This window comes from Cygnus atratus, chromosome 8, assembly GCF_013377495.2.
Source record: "Cygnus atratus isolate AKBS03 ecotype Queensland, Australia chromosome 8, CAtr_DNAZoo_HiC_assembly, whole genome shotgun sequence".
In the NCBI taxonomy this organism is placed as follows: Eukaryota; Metazoa; Chordata; class Aves; order Anseriformes; family Anatidae; genus Cygnus; species Cygnus atratus.
The window spans coordinates 30747480-30762722 of record NC_066369.1 but is presented as its reverse complement, the minus strand read 5'-3'; the positions used below and the strand labels follow the sequence as shown (position 1 = coordinate 30762722).

The 15243-nt window shown below is 40.3% G+C and overlaps 1 protein-coding gene across 9 annotated transcripts in view; it reads right to left on the bottom strand.

Annotated features, from left to right (window-relative positions):
• The window catches only part of RAVER2 (ribonucleoprotein, PTB binding 2), a 36430-nt gene that overhangs the window by 12659 nt on the left and 8528 nt on the right, over window positions 1–15243 (bottom strand). For 8 of the 9 annotated variants that reach the window (XM_035564499.2, XM_035564500.2, XM_035564503.2 and 5 more), the window contains exons 2-6: window positions 14321–14387; window positions 8028–8497; window positions 5685–5876; window positions 4298–4424; window positions 3274–3356 (exon numbers count right to left, since the gene is read on the bottom strand). In XM_035564499.2, the coding sequence (XP_035420392.1) occupies window positions 3274–3356; window positions 4298–4424; window positions 5685–5876; window positions 8028–8497; window positions 14321–14387 (939 nt within the window). Of the gene's footprint in view, window positions 1–3273; window positions 3357–4297; window positions 4425–5684; window positions 5877–8027; window positions 8498–13687; window positions 13804–14320; window positions 14388–15243 lie in introns of those variants that run through there. The other variant, XM_035564502.2, reaches the window with a different exon arrangement.

The following is a 15243-nucleotide window of genomic DNA, read 5'->3' as shown; positions in this document are numbered from 1 at the left end:
TCACCTCACAACCACAAATATGTTTTCTGATGGCTTTTAAAGGATCAAGAGTATAGTCCAAATATAATCCAGACTCCACTGAAGCCCCTGCATCTAAGCCAACAGGGAAAGTTAGATGTGTTTGAAGCCTCTGCAGACAGACTAGGCAAGGCAGAGATATGGGAGTTACCTACAGCGTGCCATTAAGAAAGATGAGACACAAGGACTTCGGTGGATTATGAGCCGTATGAATAAGGACTTCATTGTTTGTTAATGTTTGCATTGTGTCTTGCATTGCATTTCTAATACATAATCTCTGTCAAACATCTACACAGTTTCCAGGACTGTTATAATTGGCAGGGACTCTCAACCCTTGCTTTGCAGTTGCCAAACAGTATCACTACTTTCAAAGAGGAATATCCACATATGTTTTTATCCCCTCTTCTATTTGGAATTATCTACATGAAGCTCTCTTCCAGAAACATTAAAAAGCTGACAATTTGTTGGCACTGTGATTTATAAAGTCTACCAAATACTAATAGTTTTCATTCAAAGTTCCTGGACCATCGGTTGCCACCACAATTGAGACACTTCATCAACAACCTTGGGGCACCATGGTCAGACTCTGCCACTGGTATATTCAGCAATACGTGCTCGGGCTCAAAGGAAGACTTACGGCCACTCTGTATCACAAAAGCACGTTGTGATTCATGCTAGCTGAACACAGGCTTGAAACCATTTTCCTGGCAGCAGCTCCTGAGAGTGATTTGCCAGACAAAACATTAGTTGCTCTACAAACCTTCTCGTATGGCAGTGCACTGACCATGTCAAATCACAACCAGTATAGCCTTCCTTGTGGTTTGAAATTTCCTATACAGGAAAGGTCACCAAAGCCAGGTAAAGAAGCTAAAAAGACGGCAGCTCTCAGGATGTATGGCTTTGCAGATCTTATTGTCCCCTGCAACGCGCCTCACACATATTTTCGTGCCTAAGTATCTCTGTGTGGTAGGGTCAAACTCATAAGGGTAAACCCTCTCCCTCTTTAACGTGGTCTTTTCTTAAACAAATTCCTTCAGAGGTTTTCTAACTCTTTAAAACCTAACACAATACACCAAATTAGAGTGTCACACAAAATCTGATGAGCTGCAGTGCTGGATTCTGGACTCAGAAACAAGCAGTCTAACACAAAGGGCCATATATACAGCAGTTATGCCTCTGCTATTTTAATTGTATTAGCAATTTCCGGTAGAAATTAGCCATGGCTGTTTATTGTCACTAATGCATGTTCTTTCTAAACTTGGTTATATCAATAAAGAAAATATGCAAAAGTTCAACTGCAAAACTTTCAGAAATAAAAGACTGGAAAATCAGATTGGTTAGATTCCTCAGAAGAAAGTCTCTGGGTTAATAAAGACTTAGTAAATAGCTGAATGACTTAGGAAAACATCACTGCAACAGCTCAAAACGTATTGTATTGGCACATGATAAGTGTAACCGAGAGAAATTAAAAGAAAAAAGTTAAAAGTCATGCTACCTCCAGAGTTGAAAGAGTACTGGATGAATAACCTACTTGTTCAAATTTCTCTCTGTTGATTCTTTTTTTTAATCAGTTATTTCATAATGTTGTGGCACAGTTATTCTAAAAATATTGTTTATACTCATTAAATTACTTTACAAAACTTTGAACATAAAACAGCAAAAGCAAGATATACAGGAAGCTGAATCAGTGTGCGTCCGAGGAGGTGGTGGGGAGAGTTAAGCCAAGACACTGTTTGTTCTTGTATGCTGTATACTGAATTTCGGGACAGTAACAACAGTGACCTGGTTCTCTGGCTTTAGAGAATACTCTGAAATAAGTCACCGAATAACAGAAAAATGTGCCTAATAGAAGGATCTGGGATAATCAAATCACTGTCAGTAAAATTCAGGTTATTAGATCAGGTTTGGAGCTAATTAAATGACAGGAGGCTCCCTGGAAGTGAATTAGACAAGTAAGTCTATCCAAAAAGAAAGAACTAAGTTGTTTGGCTACAGTACTCTAAGCCAAAAACATTGGATCATCATCAATCACAGTGTTAGCTCTGTAGAACATGCCTCTCTCCAGCTGTGATTAGAAAACATTCACATTGCCTTCCAAGGAAGCATAGATTCTCCAAGAGAGAGCCCCAGCAACTAAATATACCAATTGAAAATGTCATTTAAATACAAGAAGTACAAGCAAATGATGATATATTTTTTTCATTGAAGAGGACAAAAGCAATTCGTTTGATGGGGGAAAATTAAATAACATATTTCACATGCATAATGGATATATTCACCCTGTGTTTTTTTAGCAGAGAAGAAACAGAAAAGCTAAATATACTTAATATAATGAGTAACTCCGTATTTTAATTTAGTCTTTTTAAAGATCTATTAAGTCTATGTTTGCCAGAAGAACAGCACAAATAAGAACTAATAACAAAGTGGATTTTTAAATGGGGAATTTCTGAAACATCAGAAATAGTTAAGTCAAAGCAATTGACTAGTCCCTCAAAGATACTTAGGAATATCCCCCTCTGTTAACATTAATGGCATATTTTGGCTCCTGGCAGAGCTGGAGAAATCTCTGACGGAACCTCAATATAAGGTGAAAGCTACGCTGGCTACTGGCCAAATGAACTGCTGTGGTTATGGGTGCCACATTAGCCTGTTCTCCTCACCACTTCCTAGGACAAGGTCATCCCCAATATCCCTTATAGGGTCTTTCAGAAATTCCAGAGTCCATATGGAAATCCCATCAACTTTACACTGAATTACAGATACTCTGAGAACACCTGAAGCAGCCTATAGTCTTTTGTTGTGTTTTGGCTTTGTTTTTGTTGTTGTTGTTGTTTGTTCATTTTTTTGCTAAGAGCTAACATTTGCAAGTTACTATTTTTATGGCATATATAGCACATTTTGGTTCTTTCGAGCTTTAAAATGAAAACATCGATGCTAAACTTCTTGGCTTGAATAAAATAAAACAATTAAGTCTCTGTATGAAGCACGTGTAAGTAGCTTGACTTTGTTTTTTTTCCAGTTGTTGCTACATCAGCAGGTGTTAGCAAATAAAAAGCTAAGGTAAGGTAAAATAAGTCACTTGTGAATAGCAAGCACAGTCTGCTGCTCTTACATCCCCATAAGAACCTCATCATAGAGTGTGTTTTTTAAAAGACTGCTTTAGTAAGCTCACTTGCTCTTAGTTGCATTTTTTTGAAAGTCTTAAAATATTTTTTTCATGCTGAGATCTCCAGAAATAGCTGTTTTGATGCCTACCTGATGAACTTTATTCAGCTGTAAAAAAGGAGGGCCAACTGCCGTATTTATAAGGTGAGGAAAACCTGCAGATGCTCCAAGAACTGTTTTAGAAACAAGAAAGAGTTGCAGTGACTTTATAAGTTAGGCAAGTAATGATCTTTATAATAGTTATTCTGTATTTTTTAGATTTGGTATCCACAAAACTTTCCAGTATACTATGGGGCACTATAATGAAACTTTTCAATACAGCCAGCTTTGATCTGCAATTAACACATTAGAGATCAAAAGTACTTTCCTGGAGCTCCTCTAAAGCTGGCAGTTTAGCTCCAAGGCAGAAATGCCTGCAGCTGATTGCCAGACCAGGGCATTAGCCAAGGTGCTTTGAAACACATAGTCACTTCCCACACAGTGTCTTTGTATCTTCTGATGTTATTGTAAAAACGGAAAAGTGAGAAGCAATACAGTATTTACATCACAAACTTAGCTGTCCTCCACCTGAGTCTTCAAATTATCCGTCTCCACGCCTATTCCTAATACCTTCACTATCTGGAATATGATGATTGCTTAAAACATTTATTCACATCCATCCTAATGGGAAGGCAGAGAATGTTTTGGGCTAATGCTGTTCTTACTGTTGTGTACAACTACGGTAGCATACAAGCGAATAATGACTTTAAACTGGAGTCAAGAGGAGAGGCTCTCGGACTGCAAATTCAGATCCCAAATCAGATTTAAAGTTGCAATTTTAATTAAATCTGCAAAAGACATTTCATTTTAAGCCTAATTCTAAATGACACTGAGAGACCACAGAATTAATGTAAGAACATTTCTATAGGTAACACTATATTCTACCCAGACACAATAGCCTATCAAACCATCTCTTGCTTTTGCTTTTATAAAATGTAAAAAAGTATCTACGTAGACACACCGAAACAGTGTCTGCACAGATTTTGAAAGAGTATGGGTGCTTCTCCCCTTTGCAGAAAGCCTTGTCTCACTAAGACCAGGGTTTCTTTATTAACCCCTTTGTAAAACAACTTACCAGGTTTAACAGCATGTCCACGCAACTGGGGCTGCAGTAGTATTTGCAACATTGCTGGATTATTAAAACTTTTCATAATCTGCACTGCATTCGGCTCTGGAAGCAATCCTTTTCTATTGTTTCTCATCTCAAATTGAGAGATACAAAAATGTTACAAACAGGAGATAACTGAGAATGCATTTACATCCCTGGAAAAATTCAATTTCCTTGAATAAGGTACCGTAAAGATTGAAGTTTGAACATCCACGTGCCAACCCAAACAATTAACTCCTTCCACGTTTGTTCTCTAGAGCTAACTGACAATACTTTCCAGCACTACCTCTCCTCAGGTAACACGCATGTTGTTTTTCTCACCTTTCTTCGCCTTGTCTACGTTTCTACTTTCACACTTTTTCTGTTGCTCCCTAACATATTTAACAGCATCTCGATGTTTTCACCCTCTCTCCAAGATTTTTTGGAGTAGCTAAAGGTATAAATCATAGGTCAACATGGCAACTTACACATTACAAATTATTATTTCTCGGATCACAAAGAGCTAAAAGTTGTGTGACATTAATGTACATATTTCTTTTTACACAAAAAAATAATCCAAACATCTGCTTCCCTGTTCCCTGCTCCTTTTCCCTCAAAGGAAACAACTAACTACTCCTCCAAAACTTCAAGCGTATTATTTTCCTGAGAGGCATTTCTTTTTTCCCTTTTAACCAAGGAAGTGTTATCAATAAAGGAGGATATGAAATGCAGTGTTAACAACAACAACTCGTGCTATCTTGTAATAGCACCATGCATCACTTTTATAAAGATGTGGGCTAAAGCTCTCAGAAGTAATGAAACTGTTCTGCTTCTACTTTTAAGACAGCTTCTTGTAACACTTACCAAATCCAATTTTCTAGGAAATAATTTGATATGACAAGTGGGTATAAAAAGCTTTCTTCTATACTGAGCATGAAATTAAACTATTTCTCCTATCTTGAAATTTATCTTAAAATTGACAAATTCTTGTCTGTTTCAAACCAAAACTAAAACTCTGTTTTAGCTCATCAAATGTCTCCACCTCAATTTACTTTTGTTTTGAACTAGAACAACTTCTCTTGCAGAAAATTGATTTTAATAAAATCCCAAAGCTATGCAAGTATAACTTTGTAGTATCTTCTAGCCATATTTCAGCCTTCCTCTTTGCAGTGTATTGCCTTCTTTAGCCTAGGAAAGAGACTGAGTTAGGCTGACTAGATAAAAAACAATAACAACCAAATAAAAACCCCAAACAGCTAAGGCTTCCAGAAGCTTGGCTAGTTTTTGTAATGCAAAGTGACGAATCCCTTTGACACAACTCATGTTGCTCAAGGTATAACAAACCCATTCTGAAAACAGATTTGCAAAATCTTACCATCCTTTGTGCTGCTATAAGTGCTGCTAATGTGCTTCTGCCTGGCGCTCCTGGAGCACAGTAGGACACCTGGATTCTCTTCCCTTTGATAATCATGCCATCGGTGACTTCTTGTACTTTCTCAGCCTGCTCTGCAGTTTCGTACTCAACCACTGCAAAGTCACCAATACAGCTGTCTTCATCCTGAGCAAACTGAAACAACATTTCACAACACACTGAGCGAAACGGAGAATTTCAGGAACCGTCCTGAAATATTTTCACCTATTCCCTGCAAAATACTTTGCTAAAAGTTGACGTCCTATGTTAATGCCTACCCAAATTTGCATGTTTCTTTTTCAAATGTGCTAAACATAAGTATCATAGCTTCATATTAGATTTGGCATGCATGCTGTGTCTACTTGAATTACCACCTTAACTTCCATGTAATCTCATGGAGAACCTGAGTTGTGAAACATATTTAACAGTTATTTTACAGAATTAAAAGGGTGAGAAGAAGAATTTAAATACAGCTGTGTTCTACATTTTTTTATTTTTATTTTTTTGCAGGATAAGAATTATAAACTCTTTACTGTTCAGTTTTTCAGACTACAATAACAAAAATGTCATTCATCAGACTGCATGATAGCTGTTGAAACATGTAACAATGCGAATTCTACTGCTATATACTGCCTTTTAGGAGAATCCGAAGTCTGTGGCTGCATTTAGTGCCAACAGAAGATGCCAGACTGATCAATCAAGCAGACTGGAAACAGGCTTACTTGTCAAACAATGCTCTGTCCTTTGTTTGCAGAGTTTTATAACAGAATGAGCAGATTTAAATCAAACAAAAAAATGGGAGTGAAAAGGGAGGGAGTAAAGCTTAGGCAAAAATATCCATTCCCAAAATGATCAGAAATGACACACTGACACTGGTTGTGAAGCGGAAAAGTAAAAACCTCTCTAGATTTTACTGGAAAAAAACCCACAGCCTATTCCCAACAGTTTGGCTGCATAAACTTACAGTAACAACTGAAATAAAAATCTCAGAGATTTTCAAGAAAAGAGGGGTTGTCAAATCTTCAATGCCATTGCTAAAGACTCACCTCCAGAAAGAGCTCTAAAGAACACATATCTTGATAAATATTGCTGAGGAAGCTGATAACAGCCTCTGGATTATCTGACAGCTGGAAGAATGCCCCATACTAGAAGACTTTAAAACATCGATGTATTTAGCTAATTAAAAAAAGATTAGGCAAGTGACTTCATTACAGCACGCAATACCTTCTTTCAGAAGAAAATATTGGGGAGCGCTGGCTGCTTACCCTAGTAAGCAGTGAAGTGAAGCAGAAGTCAGATACATTCAATCCGGGAAACAGACACGAGTACAAAATAACAAGGGATGGGCAGTTTCTGGAAAGAATTACTTGCAATTTATTCATCTCCCCATGTACTTGGATGAAGCAAGTATATGGATATGGTTAGCTGACAACAAATTACTGGGGCTCCAAAACAGCACTAGGGAAAATGTGCTGGCCTACAGGTGGGTCAGGCCAGACAGCCCGACAGACCTTCTTGTCTTAGATGCCGAAAGTCTCTGGTTACTTATCCTCGAAGCTAATCCCTAAGCAGCCTTCCCAGATACTTAAGAAAACAAAAAACAAGTGAAATCATACCCAACTGCGACTACAAACAAAGCTTTCTTTTTACTGTCTGTCTAGGTGTGTTTGTCTGCAGCACTTCTATGAGCAACATTTTATGTGTGGTCTAGTATCTCACAAGCCATTAAGACAGAAAGGAAACCTTTACGTGTGCAAAGGCTAGTAAGGATCTACCTCTTCTGTACCTGCAAGCTTTCCAAAAGATGCAGCACTTCTATCCCCATCAAGCCCAGTGACTCATTTTCCCCAGTTAAAGAAAAACTCATTAAATATTTGCAGAGGTTTCTTATGTGTGTTAATTTTATATATATATTCTTCCTGATCTCCCTGAACTGTCGCACTTACAGCATTCACACACTCTGGCTTGCTGAGCAATAAAACCATCAGCAACATTTACTTTAGAAGCTCTCTAAAATATTTCTAAAATGATTTTCCATAAAATACATGAGAAGGGGATGTGCTATAAACATTTTACTGGTGCTTAACAGGAGCGGTCTCCTGCAGAATTCCCAGATGACATGTAACAATCACTGTGAACCCGGACCAATAAAACATTTGTACCACATCATATTTTGCAATGCAGATGCATGCTCACTCACCACTTAAGTGGAAAATAAAAGGATAAGACTACAAGCAGTGAAGTACACCAATACAGAACAATTTAAATCACGACCTTGATCTTCCAAAAGATACATATTCAACATACCTGGCAGAATACAGGTTTATACTTCAGTGAGAAAGCCTGCATCAGTTCTTTTGAATCAGCGTAGTCTTTTTGAAATTTATCTACACAAAGGCACTTGGAGTGGATAAGACTTGTGGTCAGCTGGTTCACATCCATCCACTGCGCAAAGAGAGTGCTCTCGTCTAACTGTTTCCCCAGAAGTTCCAGTCTCGCCTTCGCAGCAGAGTCCTTCTTCATATATTCCACAAAACCGTAGCCCTTGGAATGGCCAGTAACTTCATTATACACCAAAAAACACCTCTCAACGTTGCCGTAAGCACGCACAAGTTCTTCAAACTCTTCTAACGTAAATGAAATGGGCAAATTAGTGATGCACAGCAAAGCATCTGTTGGTTGGAGTTGCACAGATATTTCTTTTCCCCGAAGAGAATACTGGTGAAATTTCCGAATCGCATTTTGAGCCTGCTCTCCGTTTAACAGAGTAACAAATGCTGTAAGAGACCAAAACAAGTTACATCGCTTATTACTTTACAAATAATCACTATAGCCCCCCTCGCCTCTATAAAAAACAACACAAAACCCACCAATAGAAGTCACAGAAAAATAAGTTTGGAATTTACTCTGAAGACGCAATATGTAAAAAGAAATGCTGTAATACATACTTAAAAATCTGAGAAACTTAGATATGCAAAACCTCACTACTTGTAACACTACAGAATTTTACATCTGAGAAACAAAAAGTAATTAATTACATTTTCTACTTAGGTCAACATATTAGTGATTCAACTAGATTTCTTTGAAGACAGCATCCATACATTCTCACTAGGGAATTACTGCATCCTTTCTGCATTTTGAGTCTTCAGGATATTTCCCAAAATTGCAGAATCACAGACTGGCTGAGGTTGGAGGCACTTCTGGAGGCCAACCCCTGCTCAAGCAGGACCACCAGAGCTGTCTGCCCATGACCATGCCCAGCCGTCTTTTGAAGATTTCCAAGGACGGAGACTGAGCCACCTCTCTGGGCAGCCTGTGCACAGCACCAAAATGTTTCCTGATGTTCAGAGGAAACCCCCCTGTGTTTCGCTTTGTGCCTGCTGCCTCTTGCCATCTTCTTGCCCTCCTCTATAGAGGATGTAACAGTCTGCAGTGAATCAAGCAGATGAAGATAATCTACGGGTTTTGTTCTTGAGTCCCACTCAAGTATGCAGCACAGGACAGCCCCTGGCAAAATCTTTGGTTCATGTAAGGGAAAGAAAGATGCAAGTCTACAGCTCTGGCTGAGACATCCTCAGCACTGTCAGCCACTTGCAGACACAGGGTTGGGCACTGGACACCTTTCATACCCAAAGCATGCAGCATCACCTCCAGACAGCAAACATTTTTCTGCTGGAGTTGAGCCTTCAGGCCCACAAATCTCAGCAGCAAGTACCACACGAATCTTTAAAACGCGGCAGTAGGCAGTACCTGCAGGATTTGATTCCCTTTTAACCTTTGCTGAGCTGCTGACCTTCAAACCGATCTTAGAGCTACTGAATTTCCCTCCCCAGAATGACAAGTGGCTGTTGTTTGTTATTATACTATTACTTTATTTTATTTTACTTTATTTTATTTTATTTAACCGTTTCTTCTCTTCGGGGGGCACTAGTCCTGGTGATGTCATGGCCATGCCACAGGGGACAGAATGTTGGCGGCGGCCGTGTCACAGGGGGGAGCCTGTGATGCGGCCAGCCCTGGCCGCTATAAGAAGGGCTGCAGCAGGCCAGTCTGGTCAGTCTGGCAGAGGAGTAGCCAGATGAATTTGGGCTGAGAAGGCAGAGGTAAAGGTCCACCGTGGCAATGGAGGGTTGGTGCTCCCCTTCAGCTGCTTCCTCTTATTATTTATTATTACAGATAGAATCCTGGAAAAGGACAGAGCAAGACACTTCGCTGGAGACGGCTCAAGGTTTTACAGGAGAGATCCCTGGACTCCATGGCCACATGCTAAGGAAGGTCAACTCCCAATCCCTTCCCACATTGTGCCGCTGGCACCAGCCCCACTGATGTCACGGCCACATCACAGTGGGGCTAGTGACATGGTGGGCCCAGGAGAAGCCTGGTATTATACTTGGTGGTTCTCTTGTTGCCAGTACTTGCTTCAGTGCTAGCCACAGCGCTGGATGTGGACACGAGACATGTCACTGGAGACGTGTCAACATTCTACAGGAGAGATCCCTGGACTCCATGGCCACATGCTAAGGAAGGTCAACTCCCAATCCCTTCCCACATTGTGCCGCTGGCACAGGCCCTGGTGATGTCACGGCCACATCACAGTGGGGCTGGTGACATGGTGGGCCCAGGAGGTGGGTGGCACAACACACAGGGGTTCGCTTGGTGCTAGTGCTTGCTTCTCTGCTAGCCTCAGCGCTGGACACGGACACAAGACGCGTCGCTGGAGACGTGTCAACATTCTACAGGAGAGATCCCTGGACTCCATGGCCACATGCTAAGGAAGGTCAACTCCCAATCCCTTCCCACATTGTGCTGCTGGCACAGGCCCTGGTGATGTCACGGCCACATCACAGTGGGGCTGGTGACATGGTGGGCCCAGGAGATGCCTGGTGTTACACATGGTGGTTCTCTTGTTGCCGGTACTTGCTTCAATGCCAGCCACAGCACTGGACATAGACACAAGCCCATGACGCCATACTCCTGGCCTCTCCTCGACGCGTCGCTGGAGACGTGTCAACATTCTACAGGAGAGATCCCTGGACTCCATGGCCACATGCTAAGGAAGGTCAACTCCCAATCCCTTCCCACATTGTGCCGCTGGCACAGGCCCTGGTGATGTCACGGCCACATCACAGTGGGGCTGGTGACATGGTGGGCCCAGGAGGTGGGTGGCACAACACACAGGGGTTCGCTTGGTGCTAGTGCTTGCTTCTCTGCTAGCCTCAGCGCTGGACATGGACACGAGCCCATGATACCACACTCCTGGCCACCTCTCTTTGACGCACCGCTGGAGATGCGTCAACATCCTACAGGACAGACCTACAGATGAGCAGATGGCACCATCAGCTGCAGACAAGAATTCTGCAACACCCCACACTTGCTATATGAACTTGTCTGTGTAACCTTAATAAAAGAACTTTTCTTAATAAAAGAACTTTTCTTAATAAAAGAACTTTTCTTAATAAAAGAACTTTTCTTAATAAAAGAACTTTTCTTAATAAAAGAACTTTTCTTAATAAAAGAACTTTTCTTAATAAAAGAACTTCTCTTAATAAAAGAACTTCTCTTAATAAAAGAACTTCTCTTAATAAAATGTAATGAGAACCACTATGAATTGTGCTGAAGTATCTTTTAGCTGTTTCCTGCTGATTTCCTGTATGCTGTTCTCCCACAGAGACCAATGGAAACTTAATAATACCCATTGTTCAGCCCTGAGGCCATATTTACACTTCAATCCTTTGTATGCATAAAATATTAAACCGCTCCTACACATGTCTAGAATTAATTTATTTGGGAAGAACTCAAAAAGCTAAAACATTCTAACTTGAAAATAAAATGAAATTGAAAAGCTAACCCACAAAAGGTATTGTTATCCCTTCACACTTTGTCTCAGGCTTCACCCTCAACTCTTCAAACGCCACCCCTAAGTGTCTGCCACACTGAATAAATATCACAGTCCTGCCTGCAGGTAACTTAATGCAAGGCAGAAACACCCCAGGAAAGCTCTGCTTGCACCACACAGCCATGCCAAGCACAGCCCAGTGCCCACAGACCTCAATCTCCCTGAGCACTCAAGCTTTGCCATAAGGACGTTGGCCACCTTAACGCATCCAAACAGGGCAAAATCAATTCTCCCTACATCTCCTGGAGACAGAGCAGGAAGTTTTCTCCATTTCCAGTTTGCCTCTCCTGACTTCTCTCACAGTGGATACTCACGAACAGGATAGAAAAATGAGGAGCCCAGTTAGAAAGGTCCAAAGGCAAAAGAAGCAAGTCGGCAGCAACAATACTGCTCAGTGCAAGAAACTTTTCTGAAACCACAGCCTGAAAACTGCGCTTATCCTACACCCAAATTTGGAGTCTCAGTTGTCCAGAAACAAGTATAAACAATACTTTCCTCCTCAGTACACAATTATCACTTTTGTAAGAGTCACACAAGCCAAAAAGCACAGAATATTTCTAGCTATCCTGAACCTAACAGCAGCACAGAATTCTTTGTCATAAATTAGATGTCCTAGTACAATTACTTACACAATGCTTTTTAATTTTTTCCCCTTTAAACACAGCATTTTTTTTTTTTTTTAGCTTTCTGCCTTCCTTGCTATCAATTACCACACCATGACTACGGGTAGATTTGTGCTAGTCACAGCAAAACCTACCATACTGCAATACAATCGCTTCCTGAAATTCAACTCCAGGAAGCTCTGGTTGCAAGATTATTCTTTAAACAGAAAACATCTTTTATTCCAGATCACCTATTAATCATCCGTTTCCACTAACATCGCTGCACATGTGAAAAAAGCAAATGAATTGTAAGATGACACCATTCAGAAGCAGAAATGCTAACATTTTCTTTCATGTCTAAATAACCAGAAGTTAAAACAGTCTAAACGAAGATTTCTAAATAAAATATAAACATTCACAGGGTTCTTAAAGCAAGTTCTGATCTATGCTGTAACTGTACCTATCCTGTAGCAAAGAAAACGAAGCAAGTAAACCCCATAGAATATATGGATAAATGCAATGAATTTTAAAAAGACTCATCTTTTTTAAGATGAAAATGCTTTTTCAAAACGTTCTGAGGTCATTAAAGACTTCTTCCTTGTGTTTATCACTATTTTAAATTAGTTTGTGTAATCAAGTGAAAACATTATTTTTACTCTGGAAAATTTTACAAGATCTCATTGGGAAGGTCTTCAGAGCTCTACAAGTTCTGATTATGTCCATCAAACTAAAAAGACATTAAATGTATCCAAAAAAAGTCAATACAAGTAGTTCACGCTACAATATCTATGTCCATCACCACAGAGAGGAGAGAGGTGACTGGTGACAGCCAATATGGCTTCACTAAGGGCAAATCATGCCTGTCAAATTTGGTGGTCTTCTATGACGGGTTTACAGTGTTGGTGGATAAGGGAAGAGCAACTGATGTCATCCCCGCAGCTTTGTGCAAAGCTTTTGACACTGTCGCACATGACATCCTTGTCTCCAAATTGGAGAGGCATGGATTTGATGGATGGACCACTCGGCGGGTAAGGAATTGGCTGGATGGTCACACTTAAAGAGTTGCAGTCAATGGCTCGATGTCCAGGTGGAGACCAGGGATGAGTGGTGCCCCTCAGGGGTCAGTGGTGGGACCAGTACTATTTCACATCTCTGCTGGCACCGTGGCCAGTGAGATTGAGCGTGCCTTCAGCATGTTTGCTGATGACACCAAGCTGTGTGGTGTGGTCGACACGCTGGAGGGAAGGGATGCCACAGAAGGACCTGGACAGGCTCGAGAGGTGGGCCTGTGAAAACCTCCAGAAGAACTTCTTTGATTGTATATCATCAAGTTAAGATGCTGTAACCCAGGAGATGTTAATAGCTGTATTTTAAAAAATTTCCCATCACACCAAACACAGTCTTACAAGGACAGGTGTCAGAAACATCATTATCCTAGCAAAATCCTGACAGCAATTTGCCACACTCACCACATTTGTCCTTCAATCCAAGATTACCTCCTGAGGTAATCCAGGCTGTAATATCTATGGCAATCTGGATGTACAGGATCATGTAGAGAAACATTTGTCCAGCTCTGTACTCAGAAGCGCTAAAAATCCGTGACTCCCCTAATGTAGAGAATCGATTTGTAAATGGAAGATCTGACTTAGATAATACAAGACTTAATGCAGGGCAATGTTTCCTTCAAAGACTTAAGTATTCCTTTGAATTGCTTCTGGCTCATGTTACCTGAAACAAATGCATCTGGAGCTAGGTACGTTTTCCTCTGATCAAGTCATATGCACATGTGAAGGTTTGTCCTAAGAGAAGCCTCAGGATTAGTTTTTCAAAGGAATTTGGACAGTTGAGGTTAGATTAGTCTCAAAGAGACACTGACTAAGGGGAATATGCCTGATAGATACCATACAGGGCCAACCTACTTCTCACTACTATCAATAGAGTTTCCAATTCCCCACTGGCTTCAGAAGAGGCTGACAAAGCATACAGCCATCAGGCTACATGCTGGCAGACAAGTTAATGACTTCATGCATAGCAGACGATATTCCTCACTAGTTTCATCACAGAATTGAAATGTGTGACACTGGAAGATTTTAATTTCTTACCTGTTCTTTTATTTCTGTCCACATAACAATACTTTATTTCATAATCTTTAAATAAGTCATGGATTTCCTGAAAGAGAAAAGTACAAGTAACATCAGAGAAATAATTCACCAGACCAAATAAATAAGTGTATAAATTTAGCTTTACTTTTTAAACAAAAACTTTCCCGATAAACACAAAACTTTACCATAGAAACACTATCAAATATTTGTTTTTAGAAGAGCTGGTTATACTACTACAGCAATGTTTTTATCTCATGTAAAGAATTGGCTTACTGAATGTGATTAATTTACGTTTCATTATACAACGTCTCATAAGCACAACAGACTGTCCTGCTGCCTGTCTTTTGATAAAGACAAATAACATCACAGCTCATTAAATAGCAAAAAAACCACCACACTATTTCTCAAAAGTACAGCTAGTAGAGTTAAAATGCCACACAGATGAGATATCAGCAACATCACATCATGCAATTTATTGAGGACAGGCAACACTGTAATAAAATAAAACAGCTGCTTTAGTTTCCTCTAACTGCTCAAGTTCACTTTAGCAGATTTTTGCTCTTTTAATAATGAATATTCTTTCAAGCAGCAGTGAATCCTGCCCAGAATACCCCACAGAAAGTATCATTTATCAATTACTGCACAGGTGTCCAATGAAGAATCAACCCCAACGGCATTATTTGCTCCCACTAATTAATGGGGAAAGAGCAGGGGAGTGGGAGAGGCGCAGTAGGAACAAGTACAAGAGGTGTGTTAGTTTGCTAAAGCTGCTCCCCAACACAAGCAAAACACGTGCCTGTGCCCCACAAAACCCACGAACTATTACCAGCTCAGTGGCAAGAATGCAGAGATGGACATTAATCATCCCTAGGAAGAGAGCAATGCTTTGGGCATGTTTATATTTCAGTTGGGCAAGTCCCATA